The sequence below is a fragment of the Dermacentor albipictus genome, chromosome 1, assembly GCF_038994185.2.
Source record: "Dermacentor albipictus isolate Rhodes 1998 colony chromosome 1, USDA_Dalb.pri_finalv2, whole genome shotgun sequence".
NCBI lineage: Eukaryota > Metazoa > Arthropoda > Arachnida > Ixodida > Ixodidae > Dermacentor > Dermacentor albipictus.
Window position 1 is genome coordinate 33,015,042 of NC_091821.1, and position 16,361 is coordinate 33,031,402.

The 16,361-nt window shown below is 46.4% G+C and overlaps 1 protein-coding gene across 1 annotated transcript in view; it reads left to right on the forward strand.

Annotated features, from left to right (window-relative positions):
• The first annotated feature begins 6,393 nt into the window (after window positions 1-6,393).
• Window positions 6,394-16,361, forward strand: part of SLO2 (slowpoke 2) — a 514,913-nt gene continuing 504,945 nt past the window's right edge. The window contains exon 1 of the mRNA XM_070539983.1: window positions 6,394-7,204. Within this exon, the coding sequence (XP_070396084.1) occupies window positions 7,170-7,204 (35 nt within the window). The 5' untranslated portion in view covers window positions 6,394-7,169. The remainder of the gene's footprint in view (window positions 7,205-16,361) is intronic.

Consider the following 16,361-nt stretch of genomic DNA (forward strand, 5'->3'; position numbering starts at 1 on the left):
CTATTTTGAGCACGCTGACCACTCCAACTCTGCGTTAAAGACGACCCGTTCGCACCCCGGCATCCAAACTTGACACAACAAGCGGCACAGTTTGGTTCTCGACCGTCTCGCTGCTTCTGAGAAAGGGCTGCGCTCTTTTTTTTAAGCCCTTTTTTTCATTTTTGCTGGTTTTGAGTTTACCGGACGTGCCAACGCATACACTGAGCTTCCAAAAACTCCTGCACTTCAAAGGACTGTCTGCACTTGGGGGGTGGCGGGTACTTGAGCTCATCCGAATTGTTTCCTATAGGTTTGAATACTCTGCATAAAAGCAGAGTTTATTTGTCGTCGCGTACGTGATTCGCCTTCTTAACAGCGTGATGTCATATTGATCACCGTTTTGCCGTGATTTTTTTTTCTTTTGCAGCTGCATGGTAAATCGGTTGCAAATAATCTACTGTGGTGAACTTTCAACCTCGCTTACCTCGGTGGCCTCGGTTTTCTTTTTCTTTCTTTTTTTTTTGTGATTCATCTTCGATGCTGCAACAATTTTCAAACATCCATAAGAACGCTCGGGAACTGTAACATATGAAGTGTCACGAATGGAAGGGCAACACGGAGACACCAGGAAACGTGCCGCATATGGCGACTCTAGCATATCGACATCACTAGCACTCGAGTATTGGCACATATGTATGTTGTTTACTCTGAATGCTATGGCTCGGGTGAAATGCGAAAGTTCACGTTTCGTAATTCTACACCGTCACCAAGGCATCCAGAAGTCAACATGTCCCCGACGCACATCGGTTGATGTAACGGTGACGATTTTTATACTGCGCATCTTTTCCTGACTTGCAGAATAAATCATTACGTGGCCCATCCATCAAACGTGTACGTTTTATGCCGAACTTCCTTTGTTCTTTAGAAACAACTTGGTGATGAAGACGGCTATGCTCAGTTGCAACTTGGACAACGGCATGCTTGTACTGTTATTCTCATATATAGGGAACTCATCTATACTTTCATCATACCTTGCTTACAGTGAACGTAGGATCCCACACTTCTTATTATGCGATTTCCTGCCTTCTTCGTTGCACTGAGCTTGGTCTTCATGCATTAGTGTATGTCCAAACTATTCAAATATCTGCTAAACTAAAGCTCCTCGACAATAAGAAGTGTTGTCTGAATTCTTCTGCGCAGTTTGTAGTGTGCCCAGCCACACGATGGAATCCAGAGGAGAGGCACATACAATTCATATGTTCCAGAACGCATCGCATACTTGCTGCATTGAAACAGACAGTATCGACCTGCTTGAATTTTAAAGGCGAAGCGTTGGAAGGATTTCTGCGATCGGGTTGCAGACGTTGAAGAGGTGTTGGCTGCAGGTCACTGCAGGTCACTGTAGGTCACTACACTTGGTCACCGTCCTAATAATGAGATTGTGAAGTCAGAGATTAAATCCAGCATTAGCATGTTGTACAAGAAGGAAACACAATGCCTGATGGGCTTGCACTTTCAATACGTTCTTAGAGCTGCGAATTTGACTTTTTTTGGCACAACAATGCTTCCAAGAAGTGTTACAGGAAAAACAAAACTAAGCACCGATTTCAGACCGAAGAGAAAACTTACTGAACGACATATTTTTCTGTAACGTCCTTGGTAGTTTCTTTAACCAAAATCTGCGGTTTTACGTGCCAGAACCACGATACGATTACGGGGCACATGGTTGCGAGGAACTCCGAATTAATTTTGACTACGTAGGGTTCTTTAACGTGCACCGAATGCACAGTGCACTAGTGTTTTTGCATTTCGTCCCCATCGCAATGTGGCCGCCGCGGCCTGGATTTGACTCCGCGCCCGCGGGCATGGCAACGCAACGCCAAAGCCACTACGCCACCATGGCGTGTTGCCTTCAATAGGGTTACACTGCCCTCTACACTGCCCTCTAGTCACCATTAGTGACGTCATTACTTCCGCTTTCTACTTCAGGGTTTCCAGTAATTTCACCAACGTCTTGCTCACGTGGCGGGTCTCTAAAGTTTACGATTCTGTGTTTGGTGTGCGGTTATTAGTGATTTCCAATTATTTCTTATTATTCCAGACACTTCAGTAACTCAACTTGTAACTAAACCTATGCTCTGATATCAGATCTATATGACGACCATCAGTATTGTACTGTACTGTTTCCTTCTTTTTTTTCTGGTTGATTTTGAATTTCGTCCCCGGTCGTCTCAGGAGGTGAACCGAAAGTGCTGCGCAAGATATAAGAGTGTCACTCGATGCGCGTGCCACTAAAAAATTTCGCACATCACCTAATGCCCTCCTTGTAGTGTCTGGAGAAGGCCACGGTCCAACAATGGTCCCTAAATGAGTGCACGACTCCCTATTGCTTTACCCTTGATACGCACTTCTTGCCTTTGCTAGGCATAAATCAGATAAGTTAACGGCACATGATGCTGATTCAGCGCGTGCTATTTTATGTAAAATTAGTGGCTACTGAAGCCCCTATCTAGCTTAAATAGATGAAACGAAGTTTCTACATCTCTCGGTAAGTTAAAAGAAAATTGAAGTTTTAGTTCAGGGTCCACTGCAAGAAGAAGCGATCTTTTCACTGCGTTATCGAACCACGCTGTCAAAGGCAATTCCACATAGAGTTTCTTCATAATGTGTTTTACGCCATGAGTGAAGATAGTAATAACGCACATTTCACCTTGTTCATGAGCCAGTTTTCCCATTTAGTGAGACCGGTGGTTTCTGAATTATCCAATGTGGCTTGGCACAAATTGAAATGCATAATGTCCGCAACATGCCTTGCTGAGCACGTATTATGCAACTGAAACAATAATTTCACTGTGTGATGCCCTGGCGTGGATGTTACTCAGAAGCTCTAGCGACGACTTCAATTTCGAACGAACCATCCAGTTCTCAGATGCGTCACATTGGGCAGTGAACTTCGTTGTTGCCAGTATGGTACATAACTCGGATGCAATGCATGTCAAGCGAGAGATCTTAAATAGACGCTGTTCACCCGAGGCTGGAATTACAATAGCGCACGCTGAGATATGCTGAATACAGAACCTATACGTATACGTATCAGTTTTATTCTTGCATGTTTCTCGTGAAGTTCCATCCAACCAAGCTGGACTGCCACCAAGGGAGGAACTTCGGATTTCTTCTTAATATCTTCGACTTCTACCTACACTTGTGGCTGCGGGTGAATCCGGGGTAGCTGGCGATCCTTGCAACGTTTATATCTGGGAATGCTTGCTTGTCGTCTTGGTAACTGAACATGCACTTGAGACCCACTTCTTGAAGGTAGCGTTGTCGATAGAGGATGCCAGTTGTGATGCCTAGAGATGTGGCGATATGCTTCTAGTGGTTGCAGCACGGTAATGGGTGACTATCGTGCCTCTGCCATAGCTATTGTACTTTAACTTCGTCTGCGGCACAACAAGGGCTACACGAAAGCTCCTTGCCATTTATCAAGCGCATCTTGTTCTCTTTCGAATGAGATTTTCCTTGCAGTATGCTGGTAACGAGTACCAGCGTAGTGACTGTGCCAAAGTCACATGGAGTACGAACAACGTTTCTGTATAACTCCCCCATCGTACACCCGCTCAATGCGCAAAACACGTACCACGTTGTTTACTTTCGTCTCCATCAGTTGTAACTGTATTGTCCACGAAATACACCTATTCAGGGCTACTGCAAGAAAGCGATGGTTTTTGACAATGTCCGAAGGATGGTTTTGAGGCATAACTTGAACTCTTTTAAGCCGCTTCATAGTAAAAGGCAGCACCACTGACTTTGCAGCGGAAAGGCAAGTTGTGGGGAAAGAAACCGTGGGCTTCGTTCCACCACAGCACACGTTCACTGGCCATTTTCCCATAATTGTTCAGATGAAGCTTTTGAGGCATGTTGGCCGGAATCATTCAAGAGCCACGGGACTTCTTTCCTGGCTTCAACACGGGATCAGTTTTTTATATATTTCATGAGGTTAGCGTCTTTACACTGCTCTAGATTTTGTTCCAAACACAAAACTTTTTTTTAGGCCGCATAAGTCACTCCATCCGAGCCTGGAGCTGTTCCTTCCTTCGCAGCGGAAAAACCACTTGCGAGCTTCTCTAACCGCAAATCTATGTCGAAATCTGTGGAGTCTTATTGTTGCTCATTTTCAATCGCAATTTCAGTTAGTCCGAATGAAACCTTAAATTATTATGTGTTGGCAACAGAACTTGGCCGTGCAAGGAGTGCTCAAAATTCCCCTGCTACTGTAACCTATTCTAATTCACCTGACAGTGACAACGCGCGAAATTGTAAGGCTTGCTTTGACGTAAAGGATGGGCTTGTACGATGTCACAGACCTTCTCAGGTGACTGAATGGTGTTAGTCAACGGCAGAGCTCGGTTCCAGTGCTTGAATCAGATCGTCTGTAGCTGTCTTTGCATAATGGGGAAAATTTCTTGCGCTTCAATGTCGAGTAGTGTAGTGCATATGAAATGTCTGCACGCACATTACGTTGTGAAAAAAAAAGAAATGCAGCCCAGGAAGCGAAATCAAGAAACAGCTGTCAAGACTACGTCGCTATTAACTTGTGAAGAGGATAATAATATAAAACCTTATCTGAAACTCTCCATCTATATTCACTCTTGCAGTCGGCGTCTGCAAATGACGAAACCTGCGCGACAAATACGGAGGCAGGTTGCCCTGGTTGAGCCACCTGGTTCCGCTCCCGAAACAAGCGCTTACGGAAGCAGTCAAACGGTCGAAACAACAAGTGCGGCATTTATGTGGCGCTCATTTTGGCAGCGTCAGTGTTTGGCGACCGCCTAAGAGAAGCTTGAAATGTATATTAATCAAAAGAAAAAGAACAAAGTGACGAGCTTTCGCAAGAAGTCGCCGTCGAGTAAAGACGAGAAACATTTAAACCTTCTCGCGCGCTTTGCTTGCTGTGAGCGTGATTCAATACGGGAATAATGGCGCATTCATCGTGAAGCAAGTCTTCTTGACGCGCGCCAGACTATTCACGCATGCTACACGGCTTTACAGTGTCACACACTGTCTCACTAACCTAGAGTTAAAAGCTAACGCAGACTTGTGCAACTGTGCATACGTATCATGCCAAGCTGTTTATTTTTTTGTTATTCTTTTGTGTGGCCTCTTAACACCAACGGTATATGCCCTTAAACTGCCTGCTATTATGGTGACCGACTACAGCAAGAGTGCTCTTGCGCAAAACGCATGGTATATAGGATTAAACAACTTGAGTTGGGACAAACGATACACCTAATTAAAGGCGTACGCAAAGTTCACATTTGAAGACCGTGTTTTCATCGCTAACAATGAACATTGGAGTGCAGTATGACCCAGCCATAAAATAATAATCATAACGAACGTGCAGACAATTATCAAAAACTGTCCAACATTGAAGTTTCAATGAATATTATTAATGGAAGATTAATCGTGGTGAGATCATGCATTTTAACGAATAGGAGTCAAAGCGAAAGTCACCTGCGTTATAATTATAGATGAACTGAAGTTTGAAGCCTGTAGCTATATTTCTTATACATTAATAATTTTATGTTCATTTGACAAAACATTTGAGCATCTCATCTTACCGATGTTAACACGCCACGATTTTCTGTGCGTTTGTCGATACATTTTGGGCGCATACACTTTGTTTCATTATCAGTACAGCCGCTGTCGGACAGTTGTATTGTTACCTGTGCTGCTTTGCTTAAATGACGCAGCCGTTATAACTGACCCCATATGGTGGGTATTGGGGAAAGAAAAGTGGCCGCGCCGCCAATGCATTGCTCCCGGAAACATGGCCTTCGCTTACGTTTGTATAATGGGAACGAAAAAGGCGCTATGTCGTGTTATAGGTTAGTTCGCCGATGCTACACATACCCCATGTGCCGCCGACATCGCCCTCGCTTGTGTCTCTGACAGAAAGGCCGCATCCTTACATTGTGCATTGTTTGCTAGTGCAGCAATTTCTCGCTGATGAAAAGAAGCAGACTGTGGGCTGCGCCTGGAATGCCCACTTGAAGTATTGCGTATTTTTTTTAAGATGAAGCAAACCCGCATTATACGGAAACATGGGAATAAAATGGTTATGTGAAAACATATAATCATGAAATCTCAAAGCGAGAACTGAAACTATCGAATCATTGGGATAAGAACAGAGAAATCGCTCACTGAATTTGTAAAAAAGATGAATCAAGAGCGCTCGATGGGATCTATATCAGTCTATATAATTTCAGTTCGGCGACACTATATATGGATGAAATCGCGTGCGGTCATGAACCGATCTCAATCAAATATATATATATATATATATATATATATATATATATATATATATATATATATATATAAGACGAGAAGCCCGTAAACGAGGATGCCCTCCGCGCCAAAGCCTTGAGCCGGTCGATGACACAGTTACGGTTGGGCGCCGACGTTGGAGCGTCCTTGGCCTTCTTTTATGCATCTTTGTTTCTGTCTCAAGTTGATCACGTGACGCAGTAAACGTCATGGTGGAGCGCCGAACCGACTCGGTAAAAATATACACCAACTCACATCGTTCACTCGACAACCACGCAACGAAACCGTGTAAACTGTCACAGCACTGACGCAATCGGAGGGTAAAAAAAGGAAAATTTCCTTGGCGGCGCTGCTTTCAGCCTCGTACGACGGTTGGCGCCACAGGCACGGATCCCGCTGCGGTATCGACGTGTTTCTAGATGTTAGGACCAGGCGGCGGGTGAGAGGAACGAAGCTCCATTCTGCCGAATTTTCGGTAGCGCTCCCGCTCCCCCATCCTCCCTCAAGCTATCCCGCGCTGGGAGTGCACTTTTCCTCTGCGATTCCCCTCCCTCCCGCTCGCGCAAGCCACTTGGGCGTCTGTGCTGGCGCATGCTACGCTTCGCACTTTTTTTCCAGCTTCTTTCATTTTTTTTCGGCGGCTGCCAAAGTTGAGCGAGCAGACAGGGCGGCCTCGGAGGACGGCGGGGTCCTCGCCAGCTCCCGGGCCGTGTAGGCGGCGTGCTCGCGCGGCTGGTCCTCGTCGTCGCGTTCTCAAAAGTGTCGTCGTTCGTCGGCTGCTGTCTTCGCAAGCTGCGCGTCTTGGCCGCCGCCACCTCCTCCGTGGTCGTCCCTCGGGCATTGCCTCTCCAAGGATCGGCGCGATGAAGAAACTCTCGGACGCCCACAGCGGGGCAAGGTGCGTTGCCGCAGTGTCGCCTCGCTGTTTGCCGCTCTTCTCGCGCGCTGTCTGAAACCGCGAGCTATAAGAGACGGGCGTCATCGCGCGCCCACCCAATCTCGATGAGTGAACACCACGTCCATCACAACTATGGCATAGCGCGTCTCCCGCTGGAATCTCGTGTAATCTCGCTCTTCCGAGCAGCTCGGTCCAATGCGGCACGCAGTGGCCCTCTGTCTTGACTGACTCCGAGCTCGGAGCCTGGATGTCAGCAGCGCCTGTAACCGATAGCGCGCGCATGGTTGTCACGTGGAGCGCGACCAGCATGTTTTCAAGCTGTCATGTGACCGATATTGCTCGCGCTCTTTCGTGCCGCCGCTAGTGTGTGTGTGTTTCCTTTTTTTTTGTAATCGTAAAATTCTAGTCCACTCGCCACGCCTTTTTTCAGTTTTGCTTCGACGAGTGCTCTGCCTGTAATTTGCATAGTTTGAATGCTATTGTTTCGCATCAAGATATAGTCTCTCGCACATGTTTCCTACGAAAGCACTATCAACAATGTCCGACGTTGTGGTGCCACTAGGAAATATCATGAAGGATTTTTTGCCCCTAGGCGCTTCGCTTCAGTTGCGTTTCTGTCGTTTTCTTCTTTTTTTCGTTAAACTCGGTATTATTATTATTTTTTTTTGTCACAGCAGCACATAGCGTAGCGCTTGTCGTTGGCCGAAGCGGTCATCGTGTTGCCTTACTGTGGAGGGCCTGGCTTCGATTTATCGTTGAATATCAAACAGTTCCAATATCACTAGTGATTTCTTTTAGAGTACATTGTAGCGGTTAATGTATAAGTATTGTGAAAACAAATAGTTAAGGCATGACCATAGCTTTACATGAAATATGCAAGGGAGACCTATCAGGTCGCTGCGTCGCAAGCGGCCAAGGCGATGGGTGTTACAGAGGGCTGGCACATGATTTAACATATTTACTGTAGAAAAACACAAAAACAAGACAAAACGGAAATGCATATATAGCGAGGAGAAACAACTGGAGTCTTAGGGCAGCAGAGTTCGAAATAAAACTGTGTTATTGATAGCATGGCGTCTTTATTGGTAGCATGGCGTCTTCCTTTTCTTTCGTCTGTAAGGTGCTCATTTCCGCGTGTTCATTACTTTTTTTTTCATTTGCGCTTGAAATCCAGTGCGCTAAATTAATATTACACGCACTAAGTAGAGACCTAATGGCAACCAAAGATGTGTGAGGAAAAAAAACTACTACACGGTTTTCTCTGCACGTATGATAGAATGACGACCCTGTTGACGACTAAGCTACCAACGTAATGGCAGCCGACACCCCAGAGGCGTGCTTTCCGACTGGTAATTTTCTGAAGATAAAAAAGCTGCACCAGCTGCGATTCATTACTCACTGCTGCAGCCTAAAATCGAAGGCCTTGCTTACTGTTTTGTACGCCTGATATACGAACGTTCCCCGTAGACGGCAGCTGAAGGAATTACGTCACACAGACTTCCAGTCTAAACTCGAGCGTTCTAGACTGCTTTGCAGGCATATCTCAGCTCGACATCTGCTCCCGAGGTACCGCTGGAACAGACATGCTCCCAAGAAAGAGCACAAAACTTTGCTGCGGAAGCTCTCCTAATCTGTCATTAGAATTCGGGGCTTGTATAAAGTAAGCATTCCTTTACATTGAAATGGGAATGACCGGCAGAGTCGCGTGCTATGTCTGCGGCTGCGAAGAGAATATAGAGAATTTACTGGGCCACTGTTCTCGATTTGAATCTCAAAGGCTCGTCGGCCCACACGACAGTGAAGCACTTTTGGGCTTCTTGAGGAAAACTGGCCCATACGAACATCTTTGACTGCGTGGCGCTGTCCTCGCGCATGCAAATGCTCGCCACATCTTTCCTTGCCATCTCTCTCATTTTTCTGCTCCCCTGTTCTCTTTACCCCAGCGTAGGGTAGCCGACAAGGCGCTCTTCTGGTTAGCATCCCTGCCTTCTTTCTTTCTTCTCCCCTCACCTCCTCTGATTTCGGTTGATCTTTTCCCATTCTTATCTTCCACTGTTCATTGCCGTATGATCCCTGTGATAAAGTATGCGGAGCGCCGCTCGTTCCACTGATGAAGCTTGGAAAGAATTAACATCGGAATAAAATCATTACATTATCCCGGCCTAGCATCATGACGCCTTTAACTACGGTGTGAAAGACCCGATGTATTCTGTTTGCCCGTGTACACGGGGGTGTTCATGGGCGTCGTACGAAAGTGATAGTTTGGTGTTGTGCGTGGATTTTTTAAAATATAATTTTATTTTCAATCGCTTTCGTGAATTTACTCTCCCAGATTACGTTTTGGCGTGTCTTAAGTGCACTCTGAATCCATCTCTCCAGTCATAAATGCGAGAAACAGTCCAAATGCTGTCACACTAGTGCAGGATAGCGTGTTGAAAATCATGACTACGAATCGTTGGTCAATGGGGATCAGACTTTCGAAGAAACTGTTGTCCAACAATTGTTGTTTCGAAAACCTGAACATTACGAAATAACTACCCTTCTTGCTGAGTTAACTAAAGGTGCACTGCTTGCCATCTGCCGTTACGTGATCCCTGAGAAAGCAAACTTGGCTTTTCGACTTTGTGTATAGTAAATCCTACTTCTGGTTCGACACAACATTGTCTTTGATACTGAGGGTGAACATATAACAACGACTACATCTGCCAACGACAGCCAGTTCTTACAAGCATAAAGAAAAAAAAAATTGGGGAGCCCGCAACACTTCCAGGGGCTACTGATAGAGCGCTAAGGGGAACGGATAGGGGGACTACATCAGGAAACTATTAAGGTTCACTTTTGTTTCCTTGTGTAGGCGTCGCCGAGGTAGATGCTCCTGGATCCATTTTGTAACACGCAATGGTGACAAGCCAACGTGCGCGTCCTTCTATATATACTAGTGGCGGGCCCTCTCCGATGACGTCATGAACCGCTAGGCACTGCGCGAACTAGGCGCTCCTTCGTCTCGCCAATAACACCTTCTGGTGTGGAGTAGAGCTAACAGCTGTGGCTCTCATTGCAAAGCTTCCTCGGGATGGCCTGGGTTCGAATCCGCCTACGGACAAATGCATTCGGAATTCTCACTTCAAATCTCTTGGTTTATTATACCTGGATATGTCTACATAACCACCTTCCATACCCCCCATTATGGCATTTTTCTATACTCTACATCGATCTTATACATACTATAAGTACATTTTAGCGTTCCTACCATTAAATTTACCACCACCGCCCGACACCCGCAAAACGCCCATTGGACCAAGTAGTGCTTTCGCACTAAAGAGAAAAACTGTTAATCTGTCTCCAGATTATTTTAAGGATGTATTGTTTATTATGTTCTATTGAAACATGGCGCTTTCTTGTTTCTTTATCGACAAGTGAAACATAAGGAGATGTTACCAGAAGTGAATGGAGCCGACTGCTAATGCTAATGCTACTAAATAAAGAAAGGGGAAGAAAGTGCTCGAATAGAAGTGGAACAATGTCCCAGTAGTGCGAATAGATGAGACTTCAAGACAAGGCCTGACCTAATATGAATGTAGGAGGCCGCACATTGCGCTTCCCTTGCGTGCTGGCAGTGCTTCCGCATCAGCAGTAACGTTTCTAAGAGGATTGGTTACAGCGGTCCCGGTATCCGAAAAAAACATTGCTATGGAGCTAGTTGTTGGCTTCAGCTAAGCTCTTTTATCGGTTCGCACAGGAACAAATTATTTATTAATTTTGTGTATGGGCTATCACGGCTTGTATATGCCGCCCCAAAATATCGGAACATAACTCGTTTTGTAAACTTTAAACTGATACTATGAGTAGATATCCGGCTATAGACCAGCGAATCACTACTATGAGCTGCGTTTCGAGACGTCGCGTGTTCTGCATGGTCCATTAAACCCGGCGCGCATTACTGAAGCTTCTTTCGCTAAGGTCATGCAATCTGTTATTGTTGGGACAAACAAAACTCGACACCTTTCCATTTCTTTCTCAATACCTGTTCTTTCCTTTCTCGGTACCTAGAGCGTTGTTGTTGATGCAAAGTGATATTTAGTGGGCATTGTTTCTCGCAGAACTCGTATACATGCCGGAAAAGTACGTCAAATATTTAAAGTAAGGAAACGGAGCGTAAGCGCTCAACCCTAATGGTATGACATCACCAAAGCCCAAAGTGCCACGCTACTGACATTCGCTCGCGTAGTCACTACGCATGCACAGACGACCCGGCCAGTCTGTCCGGCCCCTCATTGCAACAGATCGCGAACCTTGATATACTAAAAGCCCTCTTAACTTACTACTGGGCGAGTCTTACGAGTCATTTTCAGCGTCAGAGTCCGCGAAGCAGGACTTACGATGGGTTTAGGAAAATGGATTGGCGGGATGGACGAGGACGTGGTCGACACAGAGCACGAAGCAATGTCTTAACACTATCGCTTTGCCGCGAGAAGCAGCGCACTCGCTTCCCTCAAACTCTGATACGGCCGATGCCATGAAAAGCGCGCCTGGCCGGCCGCATTTTACGCTTCTATACTGCAGCATGCCTCGCTAGCGTTTGAAGAAAGTTTGTCGAGTCACGCACATAGGAAGAACAGCCGCACGGGGAGGGCTCGCTTCTGGGAGGGTGGAGAGGACTGAGTCGAGGCACACGGTAATCCCCCACCGACGATGGATGGCGCGGTGGCGCCATTAGCATTCCTCGATGCAAGCGGTGCGGGGCGCCCTTGATGTTAGTTGCGTACGCAAATAGCCCGCTCGCTTGCCCCCTCCAGCTCCACTGTTTGTTTGCATGACCAATTTTCCAAAGAGTGGCCCCAGCGAGTATACCCCAACGTTGCCCTCAGTTTGTTTACGCAACCGTAGTAGCGAGAATCGAAAAGATGTGTATATGAACATCGAGCTTTGCTTTAAAAATAAGATTGCTGCTTTCGTTCCTCCACAACGAGAAAACTCGGCATTAAACGAACATTTCTGCTATGACGCACAGTAAATGTTTTGTCTTGGCAGACGACGAGCTCCACGAAACAGGGAACAGCGCTTAGCTTGCCATAAAAAGGCTATGGTGTTAATTCCTTTTTTTTTCTTTGATATTTCTTTATTTTGTTTCAAACAAAAATGTGCAGTAGCTTAATCCTGAGATTATACTTGTTAGTGTGTGGATGACATCCGAAGAAGCTTGACTTATTCAATAACTTTCGCTTTTCAGTTATTGTACGACACGTCCAAGCACTTGGTGGCTTGTCCTTGCGTACGTAAGTCCGTGCATTCACTTAAGTTTCTTCATCTCAATATGCGAAGGACGAAAACTTTACGTAAATCAAACTTTTGCAATCTGCTCTACACGCCTCCGCTGGCACATAAAGGTGACAACTCTATATTAAAGGGCGGCGGGAAATGGCAGGTTTACATTGTAGGTATTTAGAATTAGTTGTACTATTTTGCAGAGGAGAAGTCAATTAGAGGGACATTTTGGCAAGAAGCTCTTGCAGCAGGCGGTCGGGAAATGTAGTGTTTGAGACGCATTGTTCTCGGGTGTTTTTTTATGTTACAGGTATTGTCCCACACTAGATGTCACGGCCTCCTCCAACTAGATGGAGCTTCGAGAGTGTAGCCTTATTGCTTCGAGAGTGTAGCCATAAGTAGGTGGTTAACCCCGTCTAAGGATAAAAATCTCGGAGTCAAGAAGGCTCAAGACACGTTTCATATATATACAATAGAGTACAGAATGCCTGAACAATGAAAAAAACAACAACATACAAAGGCTAGTGCGATGCCTTCAACGCATGATTATATTGTTCATAATTTCTCTTGAAATGTATTTAGAGATTATTACAGGCAAAGAAGCAAGTGTGGTTTCGCTCTGTATGTCAGCTTGAAGAAAAGTATACCGATATAGTTACAGTCAGTGACCACTCGTAACATTTTCCTATTCTGCCAATAAGAGCCGCTAAAGAAAGATCAAAGATGTCGCAACGAGCAGAATACCGGCTCAGCGAATTCGCAATAAACTGTTCTCAGTTCACAAGTGTTCTGACAGCGGCGGCGGTGTTAACATCTGCTTACCGGCCGTCATAGTTTCGCTACATGCCGATTCTAATTTTTCTCATTTGGGACTGTACCCTTAACCCAGAGGAAACGGTGTTCTGGAATAATTGTGGCTGTCTGGCAGCACATCAGTTACAACAATATGAAGCAAACAGGCACTGAAGCCAGAGAAAGTATGTGGTAAATAACATTTTATCTTTAATTGCAATATCGAAATTATAACGGCAAGGGAAATAAAAGCGGGCGAATAGACAACATCTGCATTAAGCGTGCGGGGCCGAGTTCACAGAGCTTTCCGTTCGTAAGTGCTGCTTGCCATTGACCGGCTGCCTTGGCTAATGATACGTCCAACATCAGAATTGGACGATACTTGGTGCGCTATACCATAAAGCTGTTCCAAATGTTTCCACTCCAATTCTGCAGTCACCTTCCACGATCCGTCAAAACTTTTTCGTCCCACCTTCGCCTGTCTGTCACGCAACGTAATGAAAACTGCGAGAACCCCTCATCTTCTATGACGTGTACATACAGATTATGCATGATTAGACCACACAAAAGAAAAATTATTATTTCCAATTTTTCGCATTTTTCGCTTTAGCTGTCCGCTATCGGTCAAAGGTTTTCGGGCTGCGTTCACTTCGGCTGTCTGTCACGCGACCTCACAAAACTGCGAAAACTCACCACGTCAAAGTGGTGTTTACGCATTAAAGATGCAACAATATTGCCAAACGAAACCAGACCTTTTTTTTTGGAATAGCCGAGAGTGCCCGTTCCAAAAGGAATGGAAGATCGCTGCTCGCCGATCACTTTGGCACTGGCTACTCGGAGCAGCCGAAGAGAACGGATTTGTTTTGGCGCAATAAACATTTTTGCTCTGCAGTATACCGTTGTAGAGCCCTTTCCATACGTATACGACATCGCTCTGCGAACTCTCCTTCGCTGAGGAGCCACCCCAAGCTAAGGGGAAGCGGGTTAATCGCAGACGTCGACAGCACCCTCCTCATCCGGTCATCTACTTTCCCTCTGCTAGCTCGGCTCCAGCGAAACCCTCTACACTTCTGCGTGTTCCTCGCCTATTGTCAGCTAAGTAGATGAAAGCCTGTTAAGGTAGGCATATGCCATTCGCTTTGAAACGAAACAAAAGTGACCTCCTTTTAACGAGAAGAGCGTTCGACTGGGCTTTTCAAACAGCGCTGCGGGTCACCGTCTGATGCTTGCTTCGGTGGTTACGTAAATTTAACGTCAGGAGATTGGCATAAAACAGATTGGGATAGTTTACATTATTCGCGACTCCAATTAAATGCTCGATACCTAGAGAGAGAGAGAGAGAGAGAGAAAACATTCAGTTGGACCATCGAGGTCGTTGCTCTTGAGGTCGAGTGGGTGGTCCTCATTCCAGGACTCCACTGGTCATGGCTGCTCAACGTACTTGCTGGACGAGAGATTCTTGTCCCGCTAGGGTATCGCCGGTCAGCTGTACCTCCCACCGCTCAAATGACGTGCTTTAATTGTTGAGGTTTGCCCCCGCACCCCAACGAGATGTGAAAGAGTGTGTCGCCGCACCAGGGGCAGATGCCGCGATATGTATGTGGGAACATTTTGCTGTATCTGTGTAGGTTTGGTAATGTGTTGGTCTGAATAAATCTGAGAGTTACTGCCTCTTCAATGCTGAGCTTTCTGTGAGGGGGAGGATGAATCCTGCTTTTGAGCCGCTGGATTTCGAGTCGGTCGCACTAATTGGATAGCAAGGGCACGAAGATAAAGGGTGAGGATTTATGAGACGATTGGTTTTGCCCCGCTCAGTTGATTAGCGCTCGCGCTAAGACTTTCGCCCTTTCGTTCCCCTCCAGACCCGCGTGGCCCGGCGTCCACGTGATTTGATGGGATTCTTGCAGCCTCGGGCCTAGAATCTGAGCCGCCAGCAGCGGTGTTCGTCCGTTGGCAAAGTTACGGCAGGCCTGTTGCGAGTCTGTAATGACATGAAGTTCCCTGCCTACCCTGTCTTCTTGCTTTATTACTAGCGCCGCGGCTATGGTCTCAGCCTCAGCTGGGGTTTCTGCCCTGATGGAGGCCGCGAGGGTCAAGGAGTTGTCTCTCCCGATCACGGCGGCTACCGCGAAGAGGCCCCCTACAGGGTACGACGCCACGTCCACGTACGTTACGTACGGGTCACCCTTGAATTGTCGGCGCTGTCTGTCAAAGCAAGCCTTGCGTCGTCCTTCATGGAGTTCATGACTCATGTGCTTCGGTATGGGGTTGGCCTTGATCTTGCCCCTGACCTCAGGCGGGAGTGATCGTTGCCCATTCAGGGCACGGAGCTCCATTGCCGTTCTGGTCCGGTGGAGGATGGCCCTGCCCGCCGCCGTGTTCTGTAGTCTGGCCTTTTGCGAAGCCATACCACGTCCGAGAGCTCAGCGAAGGTGTCGTGGATCCCGAGGGCCGCTAACTTCTCGTTTGAGGTGATGACAGGGAGACTCAGGGCCGTTTTGTACGCGCCTCTGATGATGGCATCGACTTGTTCTTGGTCGCATTTGTTTAGCGAGTGGTAGCGATACGGCAGGCTATACGTTACTCTGCTGATCACCAGAGCCTGGAGGAGGCGTAGTTCTAAAATCGTCGTGATACACCCGCGCACGAGTCCGAAAATGAAAAAAAAAGGCGGATGTTGAAATACTTGTATACTACTATGCGTGTCATCGCGGTGGAAAGAGAGCAATGTATGATTTCACAGTTTCTAGAAAGCAGCAGACGGCGCGCATCGGAGAGCCACTTGGACAAGAAACTTCCGCATTGGGGAAAAGGCAACTTATACAATACTATTTTGTTCGAAAAACTTGTCTCGGGATGTCGGCTTTTTTTGCCGTTGAGTAGACAGTTGCCTTCTTTTCATTTATTTTAACTATCTTGCTGACGTTTCAAATCGCGGAGTGCACTTTTTCGGACAGGAACTTTGATAAATTATAGTGATGTACGCTTAAGCTTAATTTGGTTTTGTTCGCTTATAGTTTTCTGCCGCAGCAGCAGTGTTAAGCAGCAGGGATATTACCGTTAATGTACTTTTGTCTAGAGGCACGGCAGCCGAAACGAT